Raw genomic sequence first — 13,251 nt, forward strand, 5'->3', positions numbered from 1 at the left:
AATTTCATCTTTATAAGAGGGCAAGGCCACTTTCATTTTGCAAAGTGCACTTCCATAGGGAACTAGGTAGATTTGTGCACTTTATGAATTGTCATTACTATTAGTTTATAATAAGGGAAGTAAAAGAGTAGTGACTCTATCTTAAACAGTGTTTAATATCGGCAGGGTCGGGCCCGTGAGACATTTTACCCCCACTACCATCCCATGTTTGTTTACAAACTTGATGCAATTTTCCTAAAGAAAATGAACACGCACCGCCCCCATAAGCACTACTCCCAAGCAGAAGTACATGTACATGTACATAGTACTGTGCACGCATCTAATTTCCGCGAAATGGCCATCTCCCAGGAGTTTGCCAGGGCTAGCAAATCAAGTATGAAAGGGTCAACAAAACTCTCCAAGGACTTTCCCCAGGAAAAATATGATACATGTATTGTTGCTCATACCACAAACTGACCTATTAAATCTCATCCAAAGTATAAACAAAACGAGTTTGGAGAAAATCGCAATTTAAGTTGCACTGGTTTTCAGACTTTTTTTTGAGGGTCTGCTGATTGTTTTTATTCCGATCCTTTAAAACAAAAATAGTAATTGGGAATTCATCCTTAAAGGCAGTGGACACTATTGGTAGTTGTCAAAGACTAGCCTTCACAGTTGGTGTATCTCAACATATGCATAAAATAACAAACCTGTGAAAATTTGAGCTCAATCGGTCATCGAACTTGCGAGATAATAATGAAAGAAAAAACACCCCTGTCACACGAAGTTGTGTGCGTTTAGATGGTTGATTTCGAGACCTCAAGTTCTAAACCTGAGGTCTCAAAATCAAATTCGTGGAAAATTACTTCTTTCTCGAAAACTATGGCACTTCAGAGGGAGCCGTTTCTCACAATGTTTTAGACCATCAACCTCTCTCCATTACTCGTCACCAAGAAGGGTTCTATGCTAATAATTATTTTGAGTAATTAGTAATAGTGTCCACTGCCTTTAAACACTTCGCAAAAAGGAAAACAAACCCAGTTATGAGCGACAATATGTACAATACAAAATTTTAAGTTGATGATACTCTTCATCTCAGCCAAGTGTTTGCCAACTTCCCAACGTCAGATTCATTTTTTTCGAAAACCCAGACACATTAAGATCTTCTTCACTAACAATCATAGATGCTTTTAAGTATCGATAGAAAATCAGCAGACCAACTAATTTGTTCTTTCTTCTTGCAGTTTGAGATAGAGTGCTGCTCTCCCCTGTCCTTCTATTAAACCAGTGACTGGAATGAATGCGATACCTTTTCTTTCGAATTGAGCATTACTGAGTATCTACGCAAGAATGCAAGAAATAGACACTTTATAAAATGTGCATACAGAAGCTCGGTTCAATTCGCATCATTTTAGCCTTCGAGAAAGACTCTGCTAGGGTCAAAACGTTAGGCCATTAACTATTTTTTGCATTTATACTCTAGGTCCATTTGGTTGGTAAGTTGTTTGCAACAGCTAATTCTATTTTCTCAATTTGTGAAAGCGAAACAGATTTCCTCTTACTTTCGTAATCTTTGAACAAATTACGTCAGAAATGTCATTGTTTTAACTCTTCACGGAGGTGAGCATAGTTTTATAAATACTTAATTTATGCTGTTTTATGCTGTCTTAATAGAAGTTTCATAAGGATTCAGACAAAACATTCCTATCAGTTGTCGCCCGACGTCCGTGGATATTCGGATATTAAAAGAATATCCGGTTACTTGGTTGTAATTACAGAACTATCCGGTTTATAAATAGGTATTCGCGCCCTATGCGGATATCCGGTTAAGAAAAAAAAGGCATTCGCGGTTACGGATAGGAAAACCTATTCGCCATTAACCGGATATTCAAATAATTCGCCCAGGCCTAATGGACAGGGCTTAATGTGTCCTACTGATGACTAGAGAGGAACACTTATATAAGAGCAACCTCTTTGAATATTGTGAACTTGAGCACAGTGGTATAAAAGGAACAAAGATACAATAATATATGTGTAGATCTCCGTTTTTCTTTGTCAACTTGACGAATGGTATCTCTTTAGACACTGGACACTATTGGTAATTGTTAAAGACCAGTCAATTCTCACTTGCTGTATCTCAACATATGCATACAAATAACAAACCTGTGAAAATTTGAGCTCAATCGGTCATCAAAGTTACGAGATAATAATGAAAGAAAAAAACACCCTTGTCACAGTAAGTTGTGTGCATTAAGATAATTGATTTCAAGACCTCAAATTCTAAATACTTCTTTCTCGAAAACTACATTACTTCAGAGGGAGCCGTTTTCTCACATTGTTTTATACTATCAACAGCTCCCCATATTGGTTACCAAGTAACGTTTTACATACATGTAGTATGCTGATAAGTATTTTGAGTAATTACAAACAGTGTCCACTGCCTTTAACATATTTGTATGGAAATTGAGTGTCTGAGGGTGACAGGGATTCAGGTCAGTTTTGTCCAATTCCTTTCATCAGTGCTTGTCTGTTTTGTTTTTTTTAAATGTTACATGATGTATTCTGTATTTTCCTTTTTGTTCTTCTGTGACAAAAAAAAAATTCTTAAAGTTGCAACAGTGGTATTCTTGTTGAAACGAGGCTCCAATGTCTACTAGGCAATTACAAAACATGTGGTGGGGATCCTACATGTATAGTAAAATTTTCAGGTTAAATTTCATTTTAGTTTTTAAACCCGAGAGCCCATTCCTCGATTTTACATGTACATTGTAGCACTAACATTTATCTTTTTAATTTCTTGACTTTATTGGCCCAGCTCTCAAGTCACTGGACCAGGCCAGCGGGGTCAGGAGGGCAAGTGCAGTTCAGTGTACATGTTTGAACCATAACCAATCTTGTGAGCTTGCTACAACTGTTCAATATGTAGCATGCCACTGAGCCTGCCTGGTGCCTGTTTTGCTAGACAGACTTGGCACGCTGATCTTAATCAGAGCGCACATGGGCCCATTGGAGTAGCAATTAACATTGTGCATTTCTACTGACACCTCTCTGGCTACTTTACACAACAAAATTACAGCACTTTCAGCATGTCTCTCCAACATGGGAACCTGGGAAAGTAATAGACCTTGAATTACAACACCCCAAGTTCTCGGACATTGTGCTCCGTTAAAAGTGACGACATTTTGGTTCATTCACATGCTATAAAGCACTGATACACTGTACAGGGGAATCTGAGGTTTCCAAAAAAGTTACAAGTATTGAAATAATAGGGAGACCCCCAACATCAATGTACATGTAGCTCAGTTGGTAGAGCACTGGCAAGTTAATTCGGAGGTTCAAGTCCTGCTCTGATGAATTTTTCTTTGATTTTGGGGGTTGGACAAAAAATTTACTATAGTGGGATTTGAACCAACGACCTCCGGATTAACATGCCAGCGCTCTACCAACTGAGCTTTCTAGCCCTATGTTGGCGGTCTCCCTATTTTAATAATAATAATAATAATAATAATTTGGGGGGCTAATCGTCCTTACTCGCAGCTAGAGCTGAATTGCGAAGGATGTGGCTACAACGTGTTTTCCAGAAACAGGCATGCAAGAGCGCATTCAGCTGCCAGCCACATCAACCCATTATGACCACGGAGGACAGCCAAGATCGAAAGTGTTTGATACTTTGTCAATATCTTTGTTCGGGGTGTGCTACCCAAAAAACCAACCTATTAACAAAAATCTGAAAATCGCTCCAATCTGCCTGGGCACCTAGTGAGTTCAACCCCCTTAAACTTACCCTCATGTCTGGTTCGATGCTGAGACGCTGCTTGTTCAGATAGTTGCCGCCTGCTTGATCCTGATTGGAGATGAGTTGTTTGCTCTCTAGACCCTCGTCCGTTTCCTCGTCCTCATCGGTGGCGATGTGCTGGTAGCACTGAGGATCAGTACTCTGCATGTATTCCTCGCGCTGCTTCAGACGTAGCACTCGTAACTCTTCTTGTCTGGTTTGGCATAAATAATAATAATAATAATAATAATACATGGGGAAAGATGTTAAATTTGCATCAGGGACATTCAAGGAATATTTACTTTGGTTTGACCCATAATGTATTAGCGATGTGTCTTAGCACTGTATACTCAGTACATTCATATGAACTTAAATGTAGTTTGTAATTTTTAACAAGCAATTTGTGTTTTTGTAGACTTTCACTACATAGATTAATTCGTAATAATTCTGAAATATTCCTAATAGTTAGCAGCTATGCATTCCCAAAATTTCTGTGACAAAATCTCAGGCATATTACTTGGGTTGGATTCGAACCCGCAACCTTTGCAATTCTAGAGCAGTTTCATGAGAAAATCTTTTAAGAGCCAACACTCCCACAAAAGAGATTTACTAAATACATAATATACATGTACATTAGATGTACATGTAGTTGTACCCGCAAATCCACTATTATTAAATAGTATTAAATTGTTAGGCCTACTAAAAATTTCTGAACAAGCATTTTGTTAGAAACCTTTGGCTGAACACATTATCACGAATATTCATTCAGACATATTCCCTGAAACTCAAACTGCATCATAGCGTAAACCTCCACAATTAAAACACAGTAGAGTAGTAGGGAAATATTTTCCATTCACTGCTCTACATCAAAGTAAAATGTTTTTCACTTTTTAAGCAATTCAACTCGATTGTAAAGGGGGTTGAGGTCACACAGGTACCCTCTATCAAACACAGAGATTCAAAAGATATAAAATCGCCCAACAGTTTGTCATTTAACCAGCCCTTAAATGTGTTATTTGTCTGCTGTGCTTACGTGAATTGGCTCGGTTATCTATACTTTCCACGATGCCCTGAAGGAGTGTGTCTCAAATTACCGGTCCCGAGCTCATTTAAAACAGACACAACCTTTTTTCTTCATATCCGAGCGCGGTGTTCATTACAAAGATTTTAAAGAACCTTAATATGTAGAGAGCAAGCGAGGCCTACTTGTCAGCTGTTACTACCATGATTGAGATACCCTGATGAAGCATTTTTAATGGATTTTTGTGTTTATTTCTTTCTATTTGAAGGAATCTAAATTAATGGATACAGAAGTATGTTACATTATGCAACTTATATATGAAAATTGATAATCAAGGTTACAAAGAGATTTCTAGTGATTAAAGGCACCAGACACTATTGGTAATTGTCAAAGACCAGTCTTCTCACTTGGTGTATCTCAACAATATGCATACATTAAAATAACAAACCTGTGAATTTTTTAGCTCAATTGGTCGTCGAAGTTGCAAGATAATAAATGATAGAAAAAACACTCTCATCTCACAAAGTTGTGCCCTTTCAGATGCCTGATTTCAAGACCTCAAAATCTAATTCTGAAGTCTTGAAATCAAATTCATGGAAAGTGACTTCTTTCTCGCAAACTCCGTTACTTCAGAGGCAGTCGTTTCTCACAATGTTTTATACTACGTATCAACAGCTCCCCATTACTCATTACCAAGTAAGGTTTCATGCTAATAATTATTTTGAGTAATTACCAATAGTGTCCACTGCATTGTATTGTAAGATTTCCACTTTTCAATCTTCAGATTTCCACTTTTAACAATAGGATTCGGTAGCTTGTGAATTATTTAAGAGTAAGAGGCCAACCCAGTTTTGGATAATAGAGTATCATAGAGTATCATAGCAGTTTTAAAGCCTAGTCTTTTGTCAAGAAATTATTTGATTGTTATGTTATGTCCCATTTGCCTAGTTTTCTCAGCTTACGGGGAGATTAACTGGGAGTACACATCCCTTTGATTGCACTTGACTCTGTCTGACAGCATGAATATTCTCCTAGCTGTGTTCACAGACCAGGGCCCAATTTCATAGCGCTACTTAACTGTAAGCAAATTTTCATGCTTACTGTAGCAGAACAATTTGCTAAGGTGCAAGCGTATTTCACATATTAGCAGAAAAAAATGGGCATTGTGTCGTCATTTATTTTTGTGCGGAAAGCACTGGAAGGTAAGCATCCCTTTTCGTGTTCTTACAGGTAGCAGCGCTATGAAATGGAAATCGCACAGTAAGCACAAAATCGGCCCCTAAGGAGCGCAATGAAATTTGGCCCTGGAGATATTGAGCTCATTATAGAGAAGGTTAAGTACCCAGCAATTAGCCACCTAAAACCAGCAGTAAACCATTGATTGGGGAAAGGATGTTGCTCAAAACTGTGACATTTTTAGAAAAATATTTTAAACAGACTTTGTTCTTACCTCCTTTTGCGTTCCTCCGTAATCCTTTTCCGTCTGTCATCATCAGCAGCTTTCTGTGCTGTCTCAGGTTGCATCACCCAGATTGGCTGAGGAAGCTGCTCCTGGACATAGAAAGAAGGAGTCTTCATGGAAGCCGTCTTGCTGGTTGACAAGGCCTGCTGGAGCTCCTTCATGGCATCTTTAACATCTACTGGTTTAGGAGGTGGTAAAGGTTCCTTGGCGACTTTTGTAGGATATCTGCCGGTGGCTGGGCTTCCTAGAGTGAGGTTTTTGTAGCCTGGACTGAAGTTGAACCTCTCCGGGAAGCTGTCTGGAGTTGTGACGCTGCCGCTGCCCCCGCCAGACTTGGGTTCATCTTCCTCGTCGGCATCTGAGAACTGGTCTTCTTCTGGGTGAGGGGGAAGATTGCTTGTGTTGACATTGCTCTCTGCATGTCCAGCAAGACGGATACCCACTACATCATACTCCATGGGGCTGACGTTTGGCATGTTGGCCTTCCTCTGGTCTTGTTTAGCCCCGGCTGCTTGCTCTTGAGGTGTAGTCGGGGGACTAGGACCTGAATATTCTGATGACTGCCTGCTACTGTCTGGTTGGACCCCACTGTCTGATCCAGCACTCTGCTTGTTCTTGTCATTAGACTTCCAGAGATTGGCAAGCTCTCGTGCTGCTAGTCTCGCCAAGAGGTTGTCATCAACGCCGGTTGGTGGGATGATTGGTGGCCTGTCGTCGCTGTCGGTGCTGCCATCGATATCTATATCATACTTCCCACCTGAAGAGGGTACAGCAAGGTCTTCTTTCCTGGATGGGTGTTGGTGGGATGGGGTGTAGCTGTCTTCGTTACTGCCTGCTGCATACCCTTCATCTACTCGATACTCTCCCTCATCTGGATCCTCTTCACTGCTTGATTCTCGATTAGCCATCTCATAGCTGTTGCGCCGTCTCAGTGACCGTGGCCGCTCTGCAGGAACGGAACCATTCATTGGCTTGCTAAATCTTTTTGTGACACCCTCGGGGTTGGCAGCGCCACCCATTCTCTCGTCCAAGTACGCGCCACACTCATCACAGTCGTCAAACACTACCTCTCCGCCGGTGGTGGCACTGTTTGGTAACTCGCTCACGTTGAAGCTATACTTGTCAGCAGCCCTGCCCCTCTGCAAGGCACTAGATCCAGGGTTGGCCCTTGCGATGTTGTTAGCATTGGAATTATTCCGAGGAGGTTCTGGATAAGTTGCTTGCATTTGTGGGGAATTGCCGACTCGGTTGGCAGGTGAAGTAGGACCTGACCTCTTTGGTGGCTGTGTTTTAACTCCCGACTGTGAGATGGTTTGGTTTGTAGTTGGTGATACTGCTTGTGCCCTCCCAGGTGTACTTAATCCTGCCCCGGATCTTTCTCCTCCAGGTCTTAGAGATGACACTGCGGCATATTCTTCATTATTACGGGTGCGGACAGGACTGGTTCTCTGTCCTGGTTGTGCACTCTGAACATTTTGTCCGTTTTGAGTTCTCCTTGAGTTCGTTTCTTGTGCAGGATTTTTAAAAGTACTGGATGACAGATTCTTCTCCAGGTCAAAGATTTCCTTCATCTCGTCCTGAAATCGTGACTTCAAGGATGCAACCGGCTTCGCTCCACCCGGAACTGGATGTGGCTTCTGTGCCTCTTTTGGTCTGTCTTGGTTTGCATCCTGCTGACCTGACTCAGATTGTGGAATGGCAACATTCGCTTCTGGGGCTTGTCTTCTCTGGGCTTGGCCAGGGCCAACTCCTCTCATGTCACCCTTGCCAGGTTCGCGTCTCTCTTGGGGCTTCTTCACAGGTGGTGATGCTTTGATTGCTGTATGTGCTGATGGCTGCTGTCGACTTGTAGGCACTCGTCTGGTCGGACTCCTGGGAGACTGACTTGTTAATTGCTCTGTAGATACAGGCGGTTTTGTAGGCTGGGCATCTTTGGGTTTAGTAGCAGAAGTGGCCTGAGGAGGTGTCACACCTCTCTGAGGTTGAGCGGTAGTACTGTTGCGAGTTCCTGCAGTTGGTCGTGGTGCTGGACGCCCTGCACTCCTTGGACTCTTTGGACGGACAGTTTTTTGAGGGGCTTCCTCTTGATTGCTTGCATGTTGCCGAGCTGATTCACTAGTACTATCAGATGTATATAAGGTGCTTGCCGGCTGCTCAGGGTATCTATTTACATTAGGGTATACAACATTGATGAACTTATTTTCCTGGGGGCTCTCATTATTAAAGTCTAGTGCTTGGTTATACGGCTGCTCATGGGCTAAGCTTTCAGCAGCCATGGGCTCATTCGGATAGCCATGCTCGTTGTGGAATTCCTCCTGATCTGCCTCGGCAGAGTCACTTTGACCCTGATTACCGTGATCAAGCTGCATGCCTAGATCTTCATTTAAATCATGCCTGGCAGGAGCTGGTGAAGGCTCTTCCACCTCCACAGCTTCCTGCTCCTCTTTGGCTCTCTCTTGTTCAATGTTTATGTCCGCCTCCAGATAATCCTGCGATGCTGCATCATAGTCAATGAAATGAGTTGCTGGGTTTTGATGAGAGGCTTGGGGTACGGGATCGTACGAGTCACTCTCTGCTTGCTCTGACTGAGGTAGCTCTTCTTCTGGGACAGAAATCTGCTGGTTCCCAGGATAGAAGTCGTCAACCTCCTCAAAGAAGTCTTCACCTTCCGCTTCATCATCGCTTATATCTTGCATTCCCTCCACCCTGGAGTTGCTGATGGCGAGACCTTCTTCCACCACCGCCATGAGGTTGTCTTCTTCTGCTTCGTCACACTCTCTGGACAGCCTGTCCACTTCTCCAGAGTGGCGTTGATCGTCCTGAGGGGCGTCTTCCGTGTAGTACTGACCCTCACTCATGAGGTTATCTTCCACCTCTTCCGTCTCTACTTCCTCCTGGTAATCTCGGTCGTTATCGCTCTCCGTCATATCCTCCCCTGTTTGAAACTGATCTGATGGCTCCACGTAGTAATTGTTTTCGTTGACCTCAAGGTTGAAATGTTCACCTTGTTCGTAGTTTGCCTCCTTGTTGTCTTCATTATTGTAATAATCCTCAGTTGGATCTTCGTCAGCTCCGCCGAGAGCACCGTTCATCTCCTCCAGTCCGATCTCTTCCCCGCACTGGGACTCAGACTTCTCAGATTCAGGTAGCTCCCCATTGCTCTGGAGGGCGGAGCCACTTACGTTCAAATTGAGGCTTGGGTCAAGGGTCGCTTTAGGGTTCACAATGTCACTCTCTGCGTCCTCAAAGGCGTCATCAAACTGGGCCACATCACGCCTTGCCATGGTTGCAAACTTCTAAACCTGTAGAAAAAACAAACCAGAAAACAAAAATCATTATTACCGAATCAATGCAAAGTGTGACATTCTACAAATGGATATTTGTTTTTTTAAGTGATTCCATTGTCAATTTTCATACTACTTCTGCTCAGGGTTATTGCCAATGTTAAATGGGTGCTGAGTTAGTGAGATTGCTGCATCAGCGTCTTCCCTTAACAGTGGTCCGCTAACCAATTGGCAGTTAAATCACCTGAGGGCCAGACAAACTTCCCTCTAGAAGTCTAGCTGGCTGGATCAGTGTTGAAAAGCATCCCATTGAACTAGACCCCCTTGCACTGGCCGCCAGCGTTGATGACTAACAATGTAACCCTGCATGCGTGCACACGCTGCACAAGGCTCTCAGCCAGTGATAGGTCTTCAAGCAAGCACGTTTCCACTGTCTGTCATCAATGATGGCACCAATGCAAGAGGTCTTTACAGTATGGACTAGTGAAAAAGCAAATGGACTGGTGAACTGAGAGCTAACTGGTCCAGCTGGCTAGTCACTGAAACAGTTCAGGCCAAACCCTACATGTAGGTGCCGAAGTAAACCTTTACCACTCAAATGTTCAAATTGTATAGAGATGAAGAATATTAGCTGTCATACATTCTGTTAAAAAGCTATCGATTTTAAAAATGAAGAGTGTGTGTAAAAAATAAAGCTTGTTAAATGCACAGGATGCCATATTACATTCATGAGATGTAAATTAATGTGCACGGCTGCATGAACATGTTTGTTGTACAAGGTATACAATGAAATCAAATTGCTTGTGCAAATGTATTAGGCTATAACATGTGTATAAATGACAAACCAAACATACGCAGCAAACATTGTAGTTTCAATTGTCCACAGGCATTGTTTGTATAGAAGTTATCAGGATCCATCCTGATCGACACACAGACAACACTTTCAGAACATCTCCCCCCAAAACGGATAAGTTACGACCATCAAGAAAAAGCTAATTATTCCAACTTGGCGAACAACCCAAAGCTTCAATACAGACTGTCTGAGACACGCAAGCAATCTCTCCAAGATCTCACCGTGCAAAAAAACAACCGTACATACATTGTGTTAATTTCCCAAGGGTGTTAAATCCCCATCAGTAGGGTCGGTGAAGGTAAATCACACAGGCTACAGTATCCTCACTTGCTGCTATATAACCTCCAGTTGAGCTGAACTTTGCAATTAAGTTCTATGATAGGATGAAACTATAAATAAATAGTAAACTTGCGGGTACAACCATCAACCATGAGTAAATCTCTTTTGTGGGAGTGTTGGCTCTGAGAAGAGCCAGTTTGGTCATGACGTTTCGAACAGTATAACTGTGACTCGGAAAAAACCTGAAAAGTTCAGTGATGATCAAGGGGCAAGGGTAGCCCTGGCGGCCTTACACTTTCTTTTTGTACTACAGTGACGTCCTGGACATCAGGGTACATTTCTGGGGTGGAAAATTTTCACAGCTTCATAACTCAAATCTTACCTGCAAGAAAGCACCAATTTCAACAGATTCACATTCCATGGCAGCATGTGTTTTTCTGCGGTGGGTTTTGATCGTCATATATTCTTCACAAATCCGTCATGTTCATGAAATAATGCAGCTCCCAACGTTAAGGAATTCCCATTTTTGTTCGTAGTCTCACAGTCTGCCGTGTGTACGCAAGACGCACGACGCACAAATTTTGAATTGTGTTGTTATTGCTGTGCAGTCAAGATACGGTGACCAAGAATTCATGCGTCTAAGCTTGCATCATGCGTCTTGCAAGCGAATGTATATGCATACGCACGACAACAGACAACACTGTGAGAAAACGATCGAAACAGGAATTTTTTAACGTTGGAAGCTGCATTATTTCACGAAAATGACGGATTTGTGAGGAAAATATGAGGACCAAAACCCACCGCAGAAAAATGTATGCCGCCATGGAATGTGAATCTACTGAAATTAGTGGCTTGTTGCAGGTAAGATTTAAGTTATGAAGCTGTGAAATTTTTCCGCCCCAGAAACGAGCCTCAATAGTTAGGACTCTGTTCCTGTGTACAGAGAAAGAGTCCTATATAGGGCTAGGGGCAAGGGTAGACTTCAGTTTGAAATGAAAGAAGCTACATATAAGACTCCTTGTGTAGAGATATGGGTTTTGATTTCATTATACATGTAGTAATTGGGAGTCATGCCTACAGTTGCATGGAGAATGTGGAATGTACTGGAGGCCAACACAATGGCTTTTATGTACTCTCCTTATGGGACATGTGGAGTGCTCAGAGACAATTTGGCACACTTACGTTGGGTATTAGTTTTGCATCAGTGAATGTTTATAATCTGCACGCTCTCCTTATGTCCTTGCGTGGAGCACGCAAGGCCAACTCTGCACACTTACGCCGGGTATTGCATGCATCAATGATTACTCTTCGCAAGTGGAGTTCGTGGAGACCAGCGACATGCAGTGATTAGTCGGGAACACTCACTACGCATGAAGTATGGAGCAGGCAGTTTGAACGCAATATTTAAATAGTAAAAATACACAATGTTTACTGCTTTCCAAATTGTCCACGCTCAGGCAAGACTGCCCAGTATAGTCAAATACACAATATCTGCACACTCTACAGAGTCCGTACTGTTTGCAGATACTCGTGTACAGTGTATGTTACCATTCCGGTATCACTCAGCGCACTACCAGTGTATTACCAGGATGATTAATTTATGCTTGGTGAAGTTCAACTACTGTAACCAAGCAAAGGAAATGAACATGAGATGCAGAGTGCATGATGGATCAATGGAATCTGTCAACTTTTAATTATCAAACCCTTTCACGTGCAGCGCTCATATAAAATTCACTCACAGCGACATTTTGCAGCCGGTTTAAAGTGGGCTATGGACGGGATGCCTGTAGTTTGTGTCATCCCACTTGCGGGGGTTTGTCAGCTTGTAGTTTGTACATTATGTACATGTACATGTAGCTAGCGTTATTCTATACAAACGACAGGATATTTCCTGTTTGTTGTCCACACTGTCCACACAGTGTGATTAAGCAAACACAAGGAGAGGTATAGATGCTAGTTTGTCTTGCCTCTATCCGTCGTCGTGCTCGTGCATGACTGCAATTCGTACAATTCAATCACCATTGATTGTGAGGCAGGAAGTGTCTATAATTACATACAACCACCACAGTGCATAAGATGTACATGTACACAGCATCAGTGCTGGTCATGGAGTAAAGTGAACAGACTGAGTGAGAGGGCGGAGGAGGAGAGGGAGAGATGGAGGAGGGGTGATGGGTGAGCAGGGGTCACGATCTCACCTGAAGTGCTCCAGTTACACATTTATTGCTTCACAGTTACTATGGAAACCTGTTGACATGAACTGTGCCAGGCCTGATACACATATGTACAAGCTTTCCTTTTTGAAAAGGGCAAGGCAGTGTAACCTTGGTAACGGGCACTTGAATGCAAACAGCAAGATTTGTTCACAAAAGTAGACTTTTTAATATGAAGACAGAATATTAATAAAAATTCTACAGTCAAGGTCTATCGGTAGGCTCTCCGAATATTGGAAACAAGCAGGTGTCTGCTAAGAACAATGATGTACTGAACTACATGTACATGTTGTACATGTTGTACATTACACACCACGACCTAGCAGACAACATAATGTACTCTCGTACTCAAGTACATTCACTTTATCGACAGCAAGTCACTCAG

The 13,251-nt window shown here is 42.4% G+C and overlaps 1 protein-coding gene across 5 annotated transcripts in view; it reads right to left on the reverse strand.

The window, feature by feature from the left end:
- LOC139941350 (uncharacterized) overlaps positions 1-13,251 on the reverse strand; it is a 152,159-nt gene that overhangs the window by 113,925 nt on the left and 24,983 nt on the right. For all 5 annotated transcript variants that reach the window (XM_071937803.1, XM_071937800.1, XM_071937802.1 and 2 more), the window contains exons 2-3: positions 6,226-9,539; positions 3,764-3,968 (exon numbers count right to left, since the gene is read on the reverse strand). In XM_071937803.1, coding sequence (XP_071793904.1) covers positions 3,764-3,968; positions 6,226-9,521 — 3,501 coding nt within the window. In that variant the 5' untranslated portion in view covers positions 9,522-9,539. The remainder of the gene's footprint in view (positions 1-3,763; positions 3,969-6,225; positions 9,540-13,251) is intronic.

This window comes from Asterias amurensis, chromosome 9 (assembly GCF_032118995.1).
Source record: "Asterias amurensis chromosome 9, ASM3211899v1".
Lineage (NCBI taxonomy): Eukaryota > Metazoa > Echinodermata > Asteroidea > Forcipulatida > Asteriidae > Asterias > Asterias amurensis.